Here is a 19579-nt window from a genome sequence, read left to right as displayed (position 1 = left end):
ATACAAGAAGAAGCTATTGTTGAAGATTCCATTATTAGCAATTAGTAGAAAAAAAGCAAAGGTTCGTCCTTCTCCAGTCACATAATATGTACAGTTCTTTCACAATGATGATATCTAATGAATCTTCAGCTAATAATTAATGTACAACAATGTCTTCAAATCAGTTTTTAATTCAGTTAATAACAACCCTATTATTAAATGATACACAAAATCCTCACTTTCAGTTGAAGAATAAAACTAAAATTACTTGAGTCATTACCAGAATTCTATAATGTCACTAGACATTACAAATGGACAAACTGAGTCCATAATTAAACAGAAAGATAAATGGATTGACATGAGGAAATTACAAGATTGTTTTCATGACATTAAATTTTTCCCAGAAACAAAACTCCACCTTTTACTGTCATCATCTTTCATCCCTATTCCAAAAAGGAGAAAAAAAATTTAAATATTCTAAACTATTAGAGACATGGAAAACAATCATTAAAACATTTTAAATGAGTAATCACATAGAGATCAGTAAAGAAATGCTTAATGGCTGTGGACAAGCTATAACATACAAAATTAATTACAACTTCAAAGAATGTGAGAAAAAATTGAGAAGATGACTGACCACACAAGTATGAGGAATAGCAGGTAGAAAAAGCAAGTGCTCCACTGATATCTCTCCAATGTCAGGAGAAAACCTCCAATATGTTCAGTAGATTTCCAAGGACAAACTTATGGGAGGAATAGAACAGGAAATCAAATGAGATGGACAAACTTAGATTAGTTAAATGTTAAATACTTAAAGAGAACATCCAAATCTCTAAGATGACAGCACTATAATGATTTTATTGAGAAGGAATAAACCTAAATATGGAAACTGGCTATATGCCCCAGGGAAAGAAAAAAAAAAAGAAAATTATTCTGCATTACAGAAAGACATGATGCAGAGTTTGGCACTTTCCACAATTAGATGAAAGAAATAGAAGCTTTCAGAGGGTCAGTTATATCACTTTGCTAAAAGATTATTTTAGCAGTGAAGCATGATGAAAATACAAAGATAAAATGTTTTAGAAATCTGAAAAAATGTTTAAAAATTACTGAAAACTTATCAACTAATAATTTCATTTCAATATGTTTTGAGATTTTTTCAAATATGCTTAATCAACATCACAATAAAACATACATATAAATCAGAAGCAGAAGCTTATATGTACCTAAACACTTTCGATTCTTATGATTATATGGTCTGAGTTTAACAAAATTTTATCAATGTGTCCAGAGTTCTTCATATTCACTCTTTTCTCTTTTCTATAGTCTGCATGTTATTCTAATTTGGCACCTTTATTACACTCTATTGATGTGTCCCAGTCAATTTGGTCATTATTTAATCACTATGTAGCTAGGTTCTTTCCAAATTTGATATTGCAAATGACACAACCATAAACATCTTAGGTAATGAGTCTTTTTAAAAAAAAATTATCTCTGGGATATATATCCTCAATTAGGATTACATGTTCAAATGGTAGATTCAATTTTAGCACTTTTTTTTGCATATAATGCCAAGCATCTTAAGGAGGAGAACAACAACAATTTTCATTGTTGTAGTTAATAGTTAATATAATTAATAGTTATAATTAATAAAACAAGCAATTTTTAAGTGCACTTCTTAACTACCACATAGCCTGAAAGCCATTATGATTTTTTTCCAATTAAATCACTTAGAGAATTTCACAGTTGTTTTTTAATTTGTGTTTCTTTAATTACTAAGGAGGTTAAGTATTTTTTCAATTGTTCATTTAAAATGAAAAGTCACATTATATACCTTTATCTAGTAATTTATTATTCTACTAGATAAAGACAATAGTTTTATGACCATGATTAGCATGATCTTTTTGGACTTATCCAACTATTTTGATCTTCCTTATAATGATGTCAACATTTTTTTTTCAAAAAGTTTAGAAGTTTTAAAACATAAATAAGGATTTCTTCAAAGCCTAGCATTTCTGAATTTTAATCCAGTCCAATGCAACAAATGCTTATTATAGCAGTTATTATATGAAAAGCACTGAGCGTACAAAAACTGACTGAAACACAAAATTCAACAGACTGCAACATCTAAAAAATAACCATACATTTAACAAAGGGAGGACAACACTAGTAAATAGGAAGATCATCAGTGGTTGAAGAATGCAAGTAAATCTCAGTTAAGGTTAATCTGAACTGAGTTCTGAATGAATTAAGTCCAAGAGGCAGACATGAAAAGGTAATAACATATTCCAGAACTAGAGAGAAAACTATATAAATGGAGTCTTTATATTAAAAAAAATCTTATCAACTTGGGGGGGAACAACAAGTATGCTAACCATCATTATCAGGACAAAACATGGACAATTAATCAGCAAAGGAGACCTAGATGAATCAGGTAGATAGAAGGAGAAAAAGAAGAAAGCAATGTCATGAAAACTTAAAAATAAGAGGATAACCAGCATAAAATGTTAATGAGAAGTTAAGCTAGATAAGGACTGAGAAAAAGATCATCTAGTCTTTATTGTTCAGTTATTTTCAATTGCATTTGATTCCATTTGGGGTTTTCTTGGCAAAGATATTAGATTGGTTTGCCATTTCCTTATCTAGATCATTTTACAGATCTGGAAGCTGAGGCAATCAGGTGACACATCTAAAACTAAACTGGATGATTTTTTTTTTAATGTTTTGTTTTGTTTTGTTTTAAAATGGAAGCTAGATCAATGAATTAAATTAGTTGGAATTGGACAGACTCAAAAAGTCTGATTATCTTTTTCTAGTTAAGATATAAAAGGGTCACATTTAACAGTTAAGAGATCATCAATAATCTTAAAGAAGTTTCAGTTTATTGATGACAATGGAACCCACACTACAGTGGCTAAAAATGTGAGTAGGAAGTAGATTAGTAGACTCAACAAGTCTCGTTACCATTTTTCTAATTAGGTTGTAGAAGAGCAAAGAGATTGAAGTTAAAGGCAAGATCAGAATCTATCATTTAATTTCTTTCTGAATCTTTTTTTTTATTTGCATGGATCAAAATGTCAAGGATTTTTTTTTTCCAGGCAAAGCATATATTTTTTTAAAAATGCAGACTTAAAATTACTAATTTTCCTTAAAATGAAAATATGAACTATTGTTTCCCTTGGAAGCTTAAAGTTATATCTAAACTAAGACAGTTGTGTGAGCTCAGGTAAGTCACAGCTTTTTTGGCCTTAGTTTGTTCAGCTGTAAAATGATGGACTACAGAACTTCTAATATTCTTGTCATCCATAAGGACATGAATTCATAGCTTAAAGATGAAACTCAGTCAAGAAATAGGGTCAATTAATCAACCAATCAAAAAAGCATTTACTAAAACTCTTACTATATAAGCTAGATTAGGTACTTTGGATATAAAGAAAATGAAGTAAAAAATAGTTTCTTATTATTAGAACTTACATTAGTGGGGGGCGGGATTAGGAGGGAAAATTACATGTGCATATCCAAGCAGATGCAAAACACATTCAAAGCAATTACAGGGTAATGGGGAAAGAGGAAGAACAGGCAACTGAAGGGATTAAGAAAGGACTCATACAAGAGATTGTAGGTATATAGGATACTAAGAGGAAGAGATGAAGATGTCCATTCTAGGGAAAACAAGGAATAACAAGAGTTAATAAATAACAGACCATAAATATCATGAAAGAGGAAAAGCTAGAAGGTTAAATTCTTGGAGGGGTCTATTTTCCACAGGTAGCTACGTTGTACAGTGGATAGAATGCTATACCTGGAACCAGTAGGTTATCTTCCAGAGTTCAATCTGACCTCAGAAATTAGCTGTGAGATCCTGGGCAAGTAAGTCACTTAACCCTGTGTGCTTGCATTTCCTCATCTATAAAATATGCTGGAGAAAGAATGGCAAAGCACTCCAGTATCTTTGCCAAGAAAATCCCAGATGAGGTCATGAAGAGTCAGACACAACTGAAAACAAATGAACAATAATAACTCTTTCTCTAGCTAATTATTTTCAATTCAACATTCAAACTTACCACAGCTTTTTTCATGGCAAAACTTCTCATTTCAATATTCTATTAACCACAATATTTTGCATTTTCCCAAAAATTAGTTGTGTTATATCTACTCTATATAAGTAATAACATACCATGAAAAACTCAGAATTTGGTTGCTTCTAAGTAAAGAACTCTAAGTGTGAAAACATGGCAGATAGAAGACCAGCAAAACCTGAGTTCAAGACCTGCCTCTAACATCTTTTAATGTCTAACATCATCCAATGAAACAAGCTACCTATCTTCTTAGTTTGCAAGACAAATTAGTAAGAGTGTAATAAATGGAGGAATTGCTGATCAATCCATGACAGCAGAGAGCATTCCCTCAATTTTCCCTATGAAGTTCCACCACACCAATTAAATCACATGGCTCATATCATTCACACCAAAAGATACCATACAAAATTACAAACCTGCCTGATTTGTGCTGATTTTGCAGGAAATAGAATTCTCAAAGAATTCTAATGAGGCAGAGAGACCATCTACAATTATACTACAATGGTAAATTACAACAAAAATGCTGATTACCTTATATCTATCATACCTATTATACAACTCTTATTATATACCTATCAATCAATAAATAGGCACCTATTAGCTAATATTAATTAATGCAATACATATGGAAAAATCAGTGCCATCCTCTGGGCATCTCAATACTTCCCAAAGGACCAAATGAAATCTCTATGCAGGTGATTCCAGTGGTATGCTGGTAAATGTTTAACAAATGGATCACCACACACACACACACACACACACACACACACACACACAGGATACATCTTTGAGCATAACCTGTATTATTGACATTTTCTTAATCACTTTCTAAACTCTAGACAATGAAAAAAGCAATAAATCAATACCTAATTTGTAGCATTTGCCAATTTCTGAAATTTAAATGCTTACTTACACTAAAATTGTAATTACAGAGTCAAGCCAGTTCAAAATAGCTCCAGCAGACCCAGGAATAACTCCCAAGAGTAACTTTTAATTTATCTATTTATTTGGCCCTCAAATCTATCTTTAGGTATAATTCAATATCACCAATTCACTAAATGGGCATTTCCAAATGTGATTGTTAAATATCTCAACTTACTATATTCAAAAGAAAACTCATTATTTCCATCCTGAAGCGTATATGTGCACAAACTTCCGTTTTCTCTTTAGGAGTCATCCTTCTCATTATCAAAGTTTATAATCTTAGAGAGATCTTTGACTCTTTGCTCTCCCTTATCCATCACAGGCTTTACATTTTTCAAGCTGCTATGTCTTAAGAGATCTACTCCACAATAAAGGATGTTTCAAAAATCTTTGTGCAGCTCAAAATTGTATAGACTTTTTTTTCATTTTATTATAGCTTTTTATTGACAAAACATATGCATGGATAATTTTTCAACATTGACCCTTGTAAAAAACTTCTGTTCCAACTTTTCCCCTCCTTCCCTGAAACACTCTGTCTCACATCTATCTGCATCTCTCCATTCATACAGCCACCAGCCTACTTCAGTTATTTCATCACCTCTTATCTAGGTTAACCTAACTGCCTCCTAACTGTTCTCCCAGCACCTTCCCTCAGCAATCCATGCTCCCCAGCAGCCTAATTGGTATGGCTAAAAACAAAAGTCTGACATATCATTCTACAGTTCAAGAAAGCTTCAATAATTTCCTACTACATCTGAGACAATATATAAATCATTTAGCTTGGCATTTAAAAACTTGTACAATCTGGCTTTCTGCCTACATCTCCAAATTTACTGCCCATTACCCCCACCCCGACCTCTTCACACAATCTACCTACCAACTAAATTAGCCAAGTTGCTGTTTCCTGAAGCAGACATTCCATCTCCCACTACCATAACCTGCACAGACTTCCATCATGCCTCAAATGCATTCTCTTCTAATTTCTCCTTTCTCACTCATAACAACCAACACTTTACTTTAAGGTTTGGTTTAAGTTCAGTTCCTATGAGAACCTTTCCTAATCCATTAATTGTGTTCTCTCTCTCTCCTCAAATTATCTTCTATTCACTTAACTATTTATATGTTGTATCCCCAGTATAATATAAACTCCTTGAGAAGAGGGGGATTTTTAGATTTTGCTTTTGCCTCTATAATTCCAATACCTATCAGTATCTACAAATAGTAAAAACTGAATTGAACTGAAGCAAATAATAAACATTTGGAACCTTGAACTCTTTGAGTTTAAAGATTTCTACCTCCTTCATTTTACAAATAAGAGAACTGAAACCCAAAAGGGAAAGTGAGCTTCAATGAAAATTATGTAACTAGTTACTAATCACATCTAGAATGTAGAATTTTCATACTTATTTATCCAGCATTATTTTATCCTATATCAAAACTTCAAGGCCTAAAACAATCATCATAAGGAGACTTTCTTTAAAATGACAAACACCAACATTTTCCTATAAGTTTTCCTTAATATTTCACTTTTAACTGATCCTGGTACACACACATCTAAAACTACATCTTTAATATTACAGTGACCTTCAAAGTCTTGCATGATTATTTAATTTATTCATATGAGTTCTTTGATAATAAGATTTCATATTCTGAATAATATCTTAGTTCATAGGTTAAATGGATGGCAAGCAGGAAGAAAGTAAAAATTATTACCTGACACTTGGCCTTTTTTTCTTTTTTTGCACATAACTTTTTAAGTGATCATTTAAAAGGCTTCATTCCTATCCATCCTCTTCCCAAAAGAAATGTTCTTCCTTGGTAATACAAATAATCCTTCTACCTTTTTGATGGCTCTACCTACTCTTCTTTTACATTTCAAACTTATCAAATACAACTTCTCTATTTATTGATCAGTAGTACCTATACTCCCTACACTAAAAGCAAAATCCTTACTTGCCTTTCTCATTCTATTCTTGAATTCATTTCTTTCTAATTTTTACTCCACATACAAAAAAGAGAATTCCTATTTCTTGCCCCTACTTTCTTACTACTAGCCTCTTGTGGGCTTCTCTTCTGGGTTTCGCATCACTCGTGTCTTTTCTTATCAATCTACTGAACCTTCTTTAATTAATATGTACAACACAATTTTCTATCCCCTTGCTATGTTCCCTTTCCCTATCCAGTAAGCTTCTTTTCTGTCCTTCCTTTTCTCTGGTATTCTTTCAGTCTAGAATTTAATACAGAAGAGGCTCTTAATTTTTCTTGTGTGAATAAACCCTCTTTACCAGTCTAATAAGAAAGTCTGTAGTCTTATTTCACAAAATAATTTTTAAAAACATAAAATATATGCTATTACAAAATAAAACAAATACATACAATAGTTATTTTTTAAAACTAACAAGTTCATGGGTTCTAAGTTAAGATTCATTTTATTGAAAAGTAGAATTTTCTAATTTTCTGACTGATGTCACATCAAGCATGTAATGTCATGAGTTGCAAACTAATCAGAATCATTCTATTAAATATTCTATAAAATAACTGAGCAGTTCTTATGCTTGAAGCTATCATGACTTCCAAGCTAAGCCACTTTCCATGATTTCCAAGATAATCAAGCTGACCTTAAGTACTAATTTCAAAGAGTTTGGGAATAATGATGCAACAAGAACTAGAACTAACATACCATGGACTCCTACATCCCTAGTCATTTACTTAATGGCAACTTTGGCCAAAGCTTCTTGGCAACGTTTCAGGTTTTCTTTGTTCTAGCTCTAAAGGTATCAGTCCTATCTTCAATGAGATTGAAATAACAAGAACAAGGAGCTGGGGGACAAAAAGGTTTGCCTAGTACCTATGATCTTTTCATCCCTAACTCCTACCTCCTTAAGTGTTTCTCATTAAGCCACATGGTCTTCCCTTTGGGCCATTCCCTTGAGCAAATCAATACTAGAGTTTATCCTTTAAAGTACCGACTTTTCTAATTTTTCTGTAAAGCCCATATGTTCTTGGCAATAGAACTTGATATTTTTTAACAAACACTTTGTGAAATGAAATGATTACAGACTTCTTGTTCATCTCAATATAATTCACAATAACTATTACAGTGGCCCTATAGCAGTCACTATATGACAGATAACTCCTTATCTGAAAAGTTGTCTTGGAAACAAAATGTCTTCAACATGGCAAACTGTGACACTTGGAGGATGAAAAGAGTCCATACCCCTGGGATTGAGTCCTGGTTCCTCTATTACCTAGACATGAAACACCGGGTGAATCATTTAGTATCTGGAGCCTTAATTCCCTCATATGCAAAATGGCCATCAATAGTTTAATAATTTTAAATATATCCTACGTGTTAAACATATACTATACTAAGATACGAAGGTACAAAAACAAAAGAACAAGATGTTTCTATAAAAGAAAAGTCAAGAGGCTATAACTAGAAAACTGCTGAATGCAGCCAAATCAGATTAAAATAAATAATAATATAACAGAACACACATAATGTTAATATGTGATTTTCAAAGTCAATATGTACTTCATGATAATACTAATACACAAGTTTATTGGCATCCAATTTAATTTGTGATTAGAATCATTTCCTCAAAAGCCCTTACATTCTAACAGAATAATAAAACCTGCCCATATCCATCTCTCAGCACTCCTCTAAGGACTAAATAAGAGGAGCTGTGTTTAAAAACTTTTTAAAGTGCTCTAAAGTGATAAAACAAATATAATCTTACTAAATAGTAATTTATACCTGACAAACAAATGAGTCATTCACTCTTCATTACTATCCCTTTCTTTTTCTGTGATGCTGATAACTCTTTCTCCTTCACCCCCAACTTTGGTGCTTCTAATCACAGTCAGCCATAGTGGCCCCCTATCTCTATAGTTTTTCTTCCCTCTCTCCCATCTTTTCCCTCAAACTTCTTGACTTTTTTATATGAAAGAGCTCCTTTCTTTTGAAGACACAACAAATCAACCAGTGTATTCTTTTTCTTCTATGACCTCCAATACAAGAGTATGTGTGTACATATATTCTTGGCCTTCAACACTTCTTGGTTAGGTCCATTTTTGAGATGGGGACTCAAGGTATGCATATCCATTGACAAAGAACTCTTCCTTTCTCCAGTTATCAACTCCCTCAAAGATGCAGAGACATTCTAAAATTCTGAATTCTGAAAAAGTTCATCTCCACAGAGCCAGGATTTTAATTTTAATTTTAACTTCTAAGGCCAAAGTAATTTCACACATGTAAGCAGTTAAAAAGAACTTATGTCCCTCTAAGTAAAGGTTAAAAATGAACACTTAATTGAAGGAACCAGGTATTTAATTTATACATTAACATTTTCTTCTTTTGCCTGAAATCATAAATTTTCTTTATCTAGTTTTATAGATATTCTGTAGAAGCAAGTCTTCCCATACTATCTACTACTGCATTAACTTCTAGAAGGGAAAGAGAAGGGAGGAAGAGGAAAGGGAGAGAAGATATAAAGCACCCACAATTTGCTAGGCATTGTGCTTTATTTTTAAACAAACATTATTTCATTTGACTTACTAACAACAGAATCAAAACAGTTTTGTTTTGCTTTGTTTTTAAGCAATCTACAGATGAATTAAAATAAAGTTTCAACTTAGTTACTGTACTGGTAAAATATGTTACTAACAAAATAGTTTTATAAGAAAAATGTGCATGTATGCAAAGACATGGTGTAACACATTACCAAAACAATATGTTGGAATCAAAATGAACTTTTAAAGTTAAATTTTAGCTTTTCTTTAAATTCATACCTTTACAGTTCTAACAGGGAAAAAATGACTTAAGCAACAAACCATCAAATATGTACCCCAACTTCTCTCCCCAAAAAGATCTAAAATGAAACAGGCATACTTTTTTAATATGATTTAATTATATTCAAGAGATGTACATACTTTTCTGTTTCAGATATGTTCTAGACTTCTGATCAAGTTCTGTATCATTCATTATGACAACTATTCAAAAAAAAGACTTTTTTGATGTGGAAAATTCATTCCCTTAAGGCATATTGCAACCTATATATAAGAATTTTAGAAAGATACTTGAGTATCAGATAATACACAAGTGCCTTACTTGTCTATGACCAGACAACTAAACTGTAGTGCAGGATTCCAATCCTGATGTTTCTGAATGCACGGGCAGGGCTCTATTTACTAAACCTTATTGCCTCATGTGGTAATGAATCTCTCAAACACTGTTTTCTTCTTTATTATGGGTAAAAAAATAAAAAATTAAGTTGCAATTAAGAACAAGTGCATTTTCTAACCACCACGACCCACTTTGCTGATGACACTGTGTATGCATGTGTGTGTGTACATGTATACATACACATACATACATACATACACACATAGAGTAAATTTTTGAAGTGGATTAGAATTTTAAAATGGCATATACTGGTTAACTGGACAACATACATATTGAATGAATCCCCTACATCCTTACTAGAGCTTTTATAACAAGTAACCAAAATGCTTAAATATCTAATAAAAAGACAGGAAAAGGACTGAACATCTTAAAGGAGAGAGTAAAGAGGTTAAATATAAATATAAAATAAGATAAAGAAGACTGGCAAACAGAACTCTATAATGAAAATGCTTTTAAAATTGCTAATTTTCACATTCAGTTCCTCAACCTCCTTTCCATTTATATTATTCTATAAATGCATTTAGAAAGCAGACTGTTTCTACATTTTTTTCATCTGGGAAAGACTGAAAGTTCTTACTTCTTGCATTACACTATAACCTTCCCGAGAAACTAAATTTAAAGAATAGAGAGGAAGGAGTTTAGATGAACTCATTGCTGCACTCTGTGGTCAAATATAAAGCTTTCTGAAGAAAAAATTAAAGGGAAGTTATTAAAACATTTAGCCCCTTGCATGATGAAGACTGAAAACAAATGGAATTCATTTAAACTCTATTAGAGATAACAGAATGCAAAAATAAAGTCCTATGCTGCAGAATTTTTTTCTGTCATCACTAACAAACATGTTTTAGAGAAGTAACAGTGACTAAGCAATTATTAAGGCAAGCAATTATTAACCATTTAATTGTACTCCACTGACATTATACATATTTCAATATGTCAATGTCTTTAAAAAAAAATGTGCTCAGTTCCACAGAATTAATGATACACACACACACACACACACACACACACACACACACACACACACACACACACATATATATATATATATATCAATCTCCCACTAGGTCATTTTAATTTACAACATTCATGCCAATTTCCTTTTTAGTTTTTTAGTTCCTAAAGCCAGAGCTTTGATATCATTGCCTTATGTTGACACCTGCTGGAAAATATTGGGATTGTAAATTTCTCACTCTGTTAGCTGCACCAGCAGCTGATTTAGTAGTAGTACAAAAAGTACATGATAGGATAAATTCTAGCACAAAGTTACATAAATATCAGTTTCAGACTAAGATGGTACCAGTTCAAAACTAACATAAAACATTTATTATAAACATATTCCTATTATAAATAAAAGAAACTCTCAAGAAATCTGCTCAAAGAGAATCCCTTTCTTGCTAAACAGCTGCTCGGTTCCCACTAAACATTCAGTGACAGTTCAAGGTAAACAAAATTTTGTCATAATTTTTGGTAGCTTTTATTTGTGATCCATTAGCTAATAAACTGATTAAAGCATTACTTTTACTTTATTGATATTGCTTCTGTTCAATGTTTGGCTTGCCAACTTTCATGGCTACACCTAGTGGAGTCATTTGGCAGTCTTAGAGGAAAAACAAATGTTCAATTGTGCAAGTCTGTACAAATGTATCAGCAAAATGACCCAGCTCCAAACAGAAAAGGGATGCTTTATGTATTCATGCTTGTAATTTCTTTAAAAAAAAAAAAAGAGAGAGAGAGAGAGAGAGCATGAGTGAATAAGCTTTTCTTCTCTATTAACAAAACTGCCTTATTTGCATGAAAAATGCTTTTAGCAGATCAGATTTATTCTTTGAAATGCTTTGAAACACACCACACTGAATCAAACATTTGGGATTAAGGAAAGATACAGATTCTCCCAGCTGACATTGTTATTAAGTCCTATCTACATAACCTTACTTAACTAATAATGTGAATGATAAGTATTTCTAAGGGTTCTTGTAAAGAATGGCTCAGTATTTTAATCAATCATAATCTTCTACTTATCTCCCAAGGAAAAAGTTTTTACAAGGAGAAACAGCTTTAGCCAAATTTAAAAGAAAATAAGCAAAAAACACTAAGTTTTTATTTTCTTTGATTTTCTCTCTCACCCTCAAACACCATAGAAACATGACATGTAACTAAATTTCAGTATTTTTCTGTTCAATGTTATACACATTAAGAGAAAATGCCAAAGTCCAGATTTTCATTCTACTCACAGGTATATATGACAAGGGCTCCAGTATAAGTTTTGGAGAGAATAATGTTTAAAGGGAATGTAAGTACAGTGACACTAATATTGATGAATGGAAAACAGGTTTGATACTACTGTTAAAATGATGCTATTCTGCAGCAAATAGCTGCAAAAAAAAAAAAAAAAAGCCATAAGAATATGAATCTCTAAATTATCGATAATAGCTTCGACAGAAATAAAGTATGATAGTGCTAACTTCAAAAGAGATGCCAAAATTCAAACTCATAGTTGAATATAGTTTTCAAATTTAAGGAGCGACAAATTGAAATGTTTTTAAATTATTTCCCTTTTCCTGGTCAACTTTTCCTAGAAGATAGCACTTGTTTTACTGTAAGTTCTTCCCATTCTGTGAATGTATTCAAACTTGAAAAGAGGACCACCTGTCAGGAGAGGTGAAGAGAGAAACAGAGACAGAGACAGAGACAGAGACAGAGATAAAGACAGCAAGAGAGGGGATTAGAAAACCTTAAGAGATTCTCTCCCAACACTTAAAGATTACTACTGACAAAGGAATCTTCCTAGATTCCTAAGGAGGGGGAAACAAGAAAAATTATAAAATTGAGACGAGAAGATCTAAAGAGAGCCATTTTCCATGATTCGTTAAATACACTTCTCATTTAAAAAAAAATAAAAGGGGGGGAGAAATGATATGATACAATGAAAGATATGTTTGGGAGTGGGACTAGTTTTATACAAATAGAGTAAAATAATATTTTATATGATCTACTTTTAATTTTCCTGAAACTTACACTAGTAGAATACTTGCACTAGTAAAAATGTCAATTTTCAGAAGAATAAAAAAGTACATTTTAAAAAATACCAATGAATTATTTTCTCTGCAAATACTTCAGGAGCATATCATAAATAAAATGACCTTTTGCCTATTACAAAATAAAAGATACATTAAAGTTGTGGTACTATTTAAAATTCTTTACCCAAAGTAAATACACAAACAATTCAGCCTAATAAATTTTATCTGACACTTGCAAAGTGACTCACTACCATCACTCTCATGACAGTTTCTAAAGCTTGAAAAGGGGGTCAAATAATCAGATGCCTGAAATGTTTACTTTCAATCTATCAATTACCTTACAGAGCTTCTGGTACCGTGGAGAAGAAACTGCCATCCTTTGTAAACGATGCAACAAAACCACAACTTTCTGAAGAGATGTTCTCACCACAGCCATCATTTTAAGTTTGCCACACTTCTGAAGACACCTCAGAATTTGCATTATAAATGAAGAGCAATGCTCATTTCCTCCTGGTCACTGGACAAGGATTTGCCAGTTTTCTGAGCATGCTCGTTTCCAGAAATACATTTGAGAGGTATAAGCTGTAGCTTTCCAAGGAGAAGGATTATATACCTTCAAGTTCTTCTCAATCTAAAAAGCACGCATAAACACCAAACAGAAAGATCCTGACAGATGCTCCCAAGCCAGTGTTTGCTCAGCTCAGCACGGGTGGAAAAGGAAGCAAGTTGTTGAGCCAAGTGCTGTCTGTTGCCGTAGAGGAGCGTAGTTGGTAGCCAAGGAGGACATTAAGTGAAACATTAACGCTGTCGAGACAAAGCAGAAGCCCTTTGGGAATACACCTCCAACCGATCATAATAGTTCATCCCTCGGAGCTGGTTTATATTAGGAGATAGAAAGGCATTCACTCCCTCACTCTGGAGAAGGATGTGTTCACTCCCAGACTAAATGCAGCTCTGGCAGAGCTCTGTGGAGTGAGTGAATAATAGGCTCCGTTATAAATCTTGAGAGAAGAACAGAAGGATACCTGGCTCTAAAGATATCAAGCCATATATTAAGAGCTAATCAATTACATGGACAGATCTCAAAGCTAGATTATCTTTAAAAAAAAATGAAACTAAATAAATGAGTGAATGACTACAGAAGTACAAATATCTCTGTTTAAGATTGAAGCAGATCTGCCCAATGAGCTACAAAAACATATTTCAGAACCAAGAAGTAAAGTCAATACTAAACAGAATATGTCAGAACGTGCCTAATTAAAAAGTAACATTAATAAAAGGCTATTATGGGTCATTCTAGAATATTATAATTCCCTTTTCAGAGGCTATTTTATGTTTTCAAGTTTATCTCCACAGAACTATATTTTTTTTAAAAATAGGAGTAAGATGCTTGGGCACAAAATTAAGGCAGGACTGTATGATTAGACTTCATGGGACCTTGTAAACCATTTTAGGGTCATTGATATATAGATATATAAAACATAGCATACTACAGAGACAAGCAAACAGGTTGAAATTTAACTCCCATTATAAAGATAAGGAAAATAACACAGAATGATTAAGTGTCTTGGTCAAAGATCAGAGCCAGAAATAGAACCCAGATGTTTCTCATTATCATTGTCTTGCTCAAACTAATAACTTGTATAATAGTACAATTTCATCATATTGTGGAATTGTCACATTACTCCTTAAAAAGAAAATCAGAATATAAGTCATTCAAGAAGAGTTAAAGTCTTCTTATGCAGTACTAAAGGCAGAAAAAACAATCTTTATAAATCTTAGAAAATTTCTACCTATTTCCTTTCTGCCTTTATTTCAATATCACTTCAAATATCTAAATGTTTCTATAATAGGGTATTTTTTCCCCACTCAATTACCAGTCAGTTGTGTTATCTTTTTGCTTATGGCTTTTGTTGTTGTTAGGTTTTTTTGGTTTTTGTTTTGTTTTGTTTGGGGGGGAGGGGGAGTTAGGTTTTTTTTTTTAATTTTTGTTTTTTTTCTATTCTACTACTAGAATACATCCTGAGCTTATGCTGCCTCCCTCTGTTTAGAATGATTATGCCAATAACACAACTAAATTACATGAGTATAAATTGGAGAATTATTAGATACTTTAATAAAGTTGCTTAATCTCCTCACAGTGAAGAGCACACAAGAGTCACTCAATGAATGCTTGCTGATGAGTAAAGTAAAATTAAAGCCTTTCCCTTAGACTTTAATTACCTTCCCTACAAAAAAAGGACATTTGAAGTAAAAGTATGCTGTTAAGAAGAGTACTATTTTATCTTCAATAATAAAGGAAAAATGTCACAGATAACTTTATAAATAAGATTCTTTATATATTAATATTAAACGGAATACTGATATTTGACATATTTAATGATTATTATTTCAATAAATTGTTTTACACACACACACACACACACACACACACACACACACACAGTATAAAGCAAAATTGCAATTGTTTATCTTGTCTGTAGGGCAGCTAAGTGACAGTGAATAAAGCATTAGGCCTGAAATCAGAAAGACCTAATTCAAAAATGGCCATAAATACTTATTTATGTGTATTACGGTATGTGACTCTATGCAAGTCATTTTAATCCTGTTTGCCTCAGTTTCCTCATTTGTAAAATAAGCTGGAGAAGGAAATGACAAACCATTTCAGTATCTTTGCCAAGAAAATCCTAAATGGGGTTGTGATGAGTCAGATATAATTAAACAACTGAACAACACGATCTCGTCTATGTCACGACCTTGCCAAGCACCCAAAATGCTTCATCACACAATCTATGTCATGTTTTGGTTCAATAAGCCAAGGAAACATCAACAATCACCTAAAAATAAATAAGTCTCAAAGAAGGACTAAAACAGTCAAAACTTATAAAACATTCTTGACAAGTGAACTAAATATGAAATCATAGCCAGAATTCCTCATTATTTCTCATTCAGACATATCTGACTCTTCGTGATTTCATTAAGGTTTTCTTGGCAAAAATGTTGAAGTTGCTATTTCCGTCTCCAGCTAATTTTACAAATGGGGAAACTGAGGCAAATACATATTACCCAAGATCACACAACTAGTAAGCAAGTATCTGAGGCCAGATTTGAACTCAGAAAGATTAATCTTCCTAATTCTAGGCTTAGTGCTTTATGCAATATATTAATTACTTAGATGCCATATTTTTATCACTTGAACAAGCTACTTTCTTCTTCATCTATGCAAATCATACTCTACCCTTGAGTTCTACCTCTCACTTTCAGTCCCACAAAAACCTTTCATTTATCATATCCATGTTCTCTACCTATTTATCCTTCTTCTGCACAGTGGTCACACTGACTTTATCAGTCATGTAATCTTTTAAAGATACATCTTTATATATTACATACATAAAGATATATCTAAATAATGTTACATTATTATTATTATTATTACTTTATTATAGTTTTTATGAATATTTTGTTGTTCAGTTGTTTTCAGTATCTTCATATTCATATTTTATCTCTCCAGGGAAACTAAGGGCAAGATGGGGATAGAAGAAAAATCACCAACCTAAGAATTAGAAGAGCGGGGCTCTAGTCCAGCTTACTTAATTGCTTTTAACATTGAGCAAAAATGGTTTTTTGGGATTCAAGCTTCTTACAACATAATAAATGAAAAGATTGGAATGGACATCTCTGAAGCTCTAACAATGGCTAATGTTTTTTAATCTAGTCTTAAATATCTTTGTATCTACTCTTTAATGCATAGCATTCTGCAATGAAAGCAAGCAGAACCAGAAGGATTTACCATAGAAATGTAAGGGAATATATTTCTAAAACACCAGAACTGTGATCAAAGCAAGGTCTAATCATACTTTGAGAACACAGCTAGGCAGAATGAACAACTAATTTATACCTCTTTGAAAAAGAGGTAGCACAACACAGGTACAGAATGAAACATTTATTTTAATACATGGTTTAGAATTATAATTACAATAAATTTGTATTACCTTACAGTAGTTGTTATAAGGCAGAGATCTATTGAGCAAAGGATGAGAAACTGAAAAGTTAAAATGTCATTTTTAAAATGTGTCAATAGAAATTTTTTTAAAATACATTATGAGCAAAATGAGGGCCCAATAGTTATTTTTATTAACCCATAAATTTGGGAAATATTAAAAATTATTTTTATGTGGAAAATGGCAATGTTTTAATATATCAGGGGGACTAACCTAATAAAAAGTTAGTTTCTAGTTTGCATGCACTTTATTCAGCTTTTATTTCTTTACCCACCAACTTTTAAACACTAAAAATCAAAGTTACACATAAATATATTTGAAGAGGACATGCTTCTGCTACCAGTCTATCACTAAGAGGATTGTTTACTTGACTTATAAGGTTGCCTGAGACAGCCCTGTAGTAAAGCAATGAAACAAATGTTGCTCAAAATGATGCTTTTCCATTAAAGACATGGCATACATAAAAATGCAGCATCCTTCCAGAAATTATATTAACAGTAGTACACCCTCCTTCATTCTATTTCATCCAAGATTCATCTGAACAGAGGGAAAATGGCAACTTGCTCTTCATACAATTCTATCATGGCCATGAATTAGACTATACTAAGATTTGGAACATTCTAATCATTTATAAGCTATATAATCAGTTCTGTGCATTAAACACAAAATAACCTGGGTTTTTTATGCCTTAATTTAAGTTGTGTACATAAAATCGATCTCGAAAAATCACTAAGTTAAATGTTATTATTTCCCTTTTAAAATAATTTTCCTTAAGTTTCAATTTCAAATTTTTGCTTATTTAATAGGAAAACAGTATTTACTCTTTATTGTTGTCCTTTGTTTATTTGCTTGGATTTTTTTCTCTCATTTATTTTCCTCTTTTGATTTGATGTTTATCGTGCAATATGACAATATGTACATTTTTAATCCATATCAGATTGCTTGCTCACTAGGGGGAAAGGGAGAAGGAGAAGGAGAAAACTTGGAACACAAGGTTTGCAAAGGTGAATATTGAAAACTATCTTTGTATGTACTTAGGAAAATAAAAAGCGTTGCCTTAGGGTGGAAAAGCATTGTAGTTAATAAGTAGGCTTTTGTAGATTATTAACACAAATATAAAGTACTTATATAAATTAAAACTTAATGATAACTGTTTTATTTTACTTTAAAATATTAGTCTAAAACCTACATTCCAGTTCACTTTGGGGAAAAAAATCCTATAATGCTAGGAAAAATGACACTTAGCACTTTTCTCTCATTTCTCCCTACATAATTAGGAATGTTCTTTAAATATTTTGATTGATTATGTGATTGTAAGAAATTGTTCCCTAACATAATAACTAAGAAGGAATGGTTAAACTCTCTAGGTATAAAACATTACCAGTCTCTTACAGTAAAGACTTTTTTTATCCATAAATAATTATTGCTTCAAATATAGTCTTAGAAATTTCTCATTAGACATGAATACAAGATTATTAAGTATTAATCAATGATTATACAAGCTAAACTACTATAAATCTTAGAGACTTTCATCTCTAAGATATGGTGTTTCATAAACACCAGGATGTCCTCAGTATAATAAAAATAATGATATTCGGCCCAACCACAGATCATAACAAAATAAAGATTGTGCACCTAAATATTAAAAGGGTAAGTTGTATAAAAGATACTTTTAGATGGTACAAAACAGCCAAACTTCAATTCATTTTCATAACACATACATGCAAAAATCATCAATTATGTCATGTTAAACTATTGATATTACCGGGGGATGAGGGAGGAAGCGGGGAAGAGAGGATAAAGACATAAATTTCCTGGGCTATCTATATTAGACCTCCATAAACAACTATATAACCTTTTGTTTAAAAACATATCACACTGTTTTAAAAAAGAAACAAAGAAAAAAGTAGTTAAATATAAAAGCAACCTAGATAACTACTTCAAGTCAAGAGTCAAGTAAATTGGATTCTCTTTACATTATGATAAGGGGTCAACAACATAACTTGTAACATCCTCTGGTACTAGGAGATCCTATCTAATGAATAAAAATAATTAAGAGTCTTTTGAAGATTTCCTAGGATAGCCTTTCCCAAAAGAGAAGTAGTCAAAGGATACAAATAGTTTTAAAAAGAAGAAATACACACCAAACTATCAAAAAGCATTTCAAAAATGCTCTATCACTAAGAATAAGAGAAATTGTAATATTACACAACTTTGAAGTTTCATCTCATATAGTTAAAAAAAAAAAAAGTCAAAAATGATCAAAGATGAAATACTGAATGCTAAAGGGACTGTGGAAAAGAGGCACACCAATAATACTTTTGATAGAGCTAAAAAATGATCCAACTACTCACAAAGTAATAGGAAACTAGCCTAGAAAGATAAATGTTC

The 19579-nt window shown here is 32.0% G+C and overlaps 1 protein-coding gene across 3 annotated transcripts in view; it reads right to left on the bottom strand.

The window, feature by feature from the left end:
* UTRN (utrophin) overlaps window positions 1-19579 on the bottom strand; it is a 559804-nt gene that overhangs the window by 282924 nt on the left and 257301 nt on the right. Inside the window, exon 1 of one of the 3 annotated variants that reach the window (XM_051997901.1) lies at window positions 13525-16403. The exons of the other annotated variants lie outside the window; for them this stretch is intronic. Within the exon in view, the coding sequence (XP_051853861.1) occupies window positions 13525-13668 (144 nt within the window). The 5' untranslated portion in view covers window positions 13669-16403. Of the gene's footprint in view, window positions 1-13524; window positions 16404-19579 lie in introns of those variants that run through there. 3 annotated transcript variants of the gene reach the window in all.

Source organism: Antechinus flavipes, chromosome 4 (genome assembly GCF_016432865.1).
Source record: "Antechinus flavipes isolate AdamAnt ecotype Samford, QLD, Australia chromosome 4, AdamAnt_v2, whole genome shotgun sequence".
NCBI lineage: Eukaryota > Metazoa > Chordata > Mammalia > Dasyuromorphia > Dasyuridae > Antechinus > Antechinus flavipes.
The sequence above is the reverse complement of the archived record's forward strand: the minus strand, read 5'-3'. Positions and strand labels throughout refer to the sequence as shown.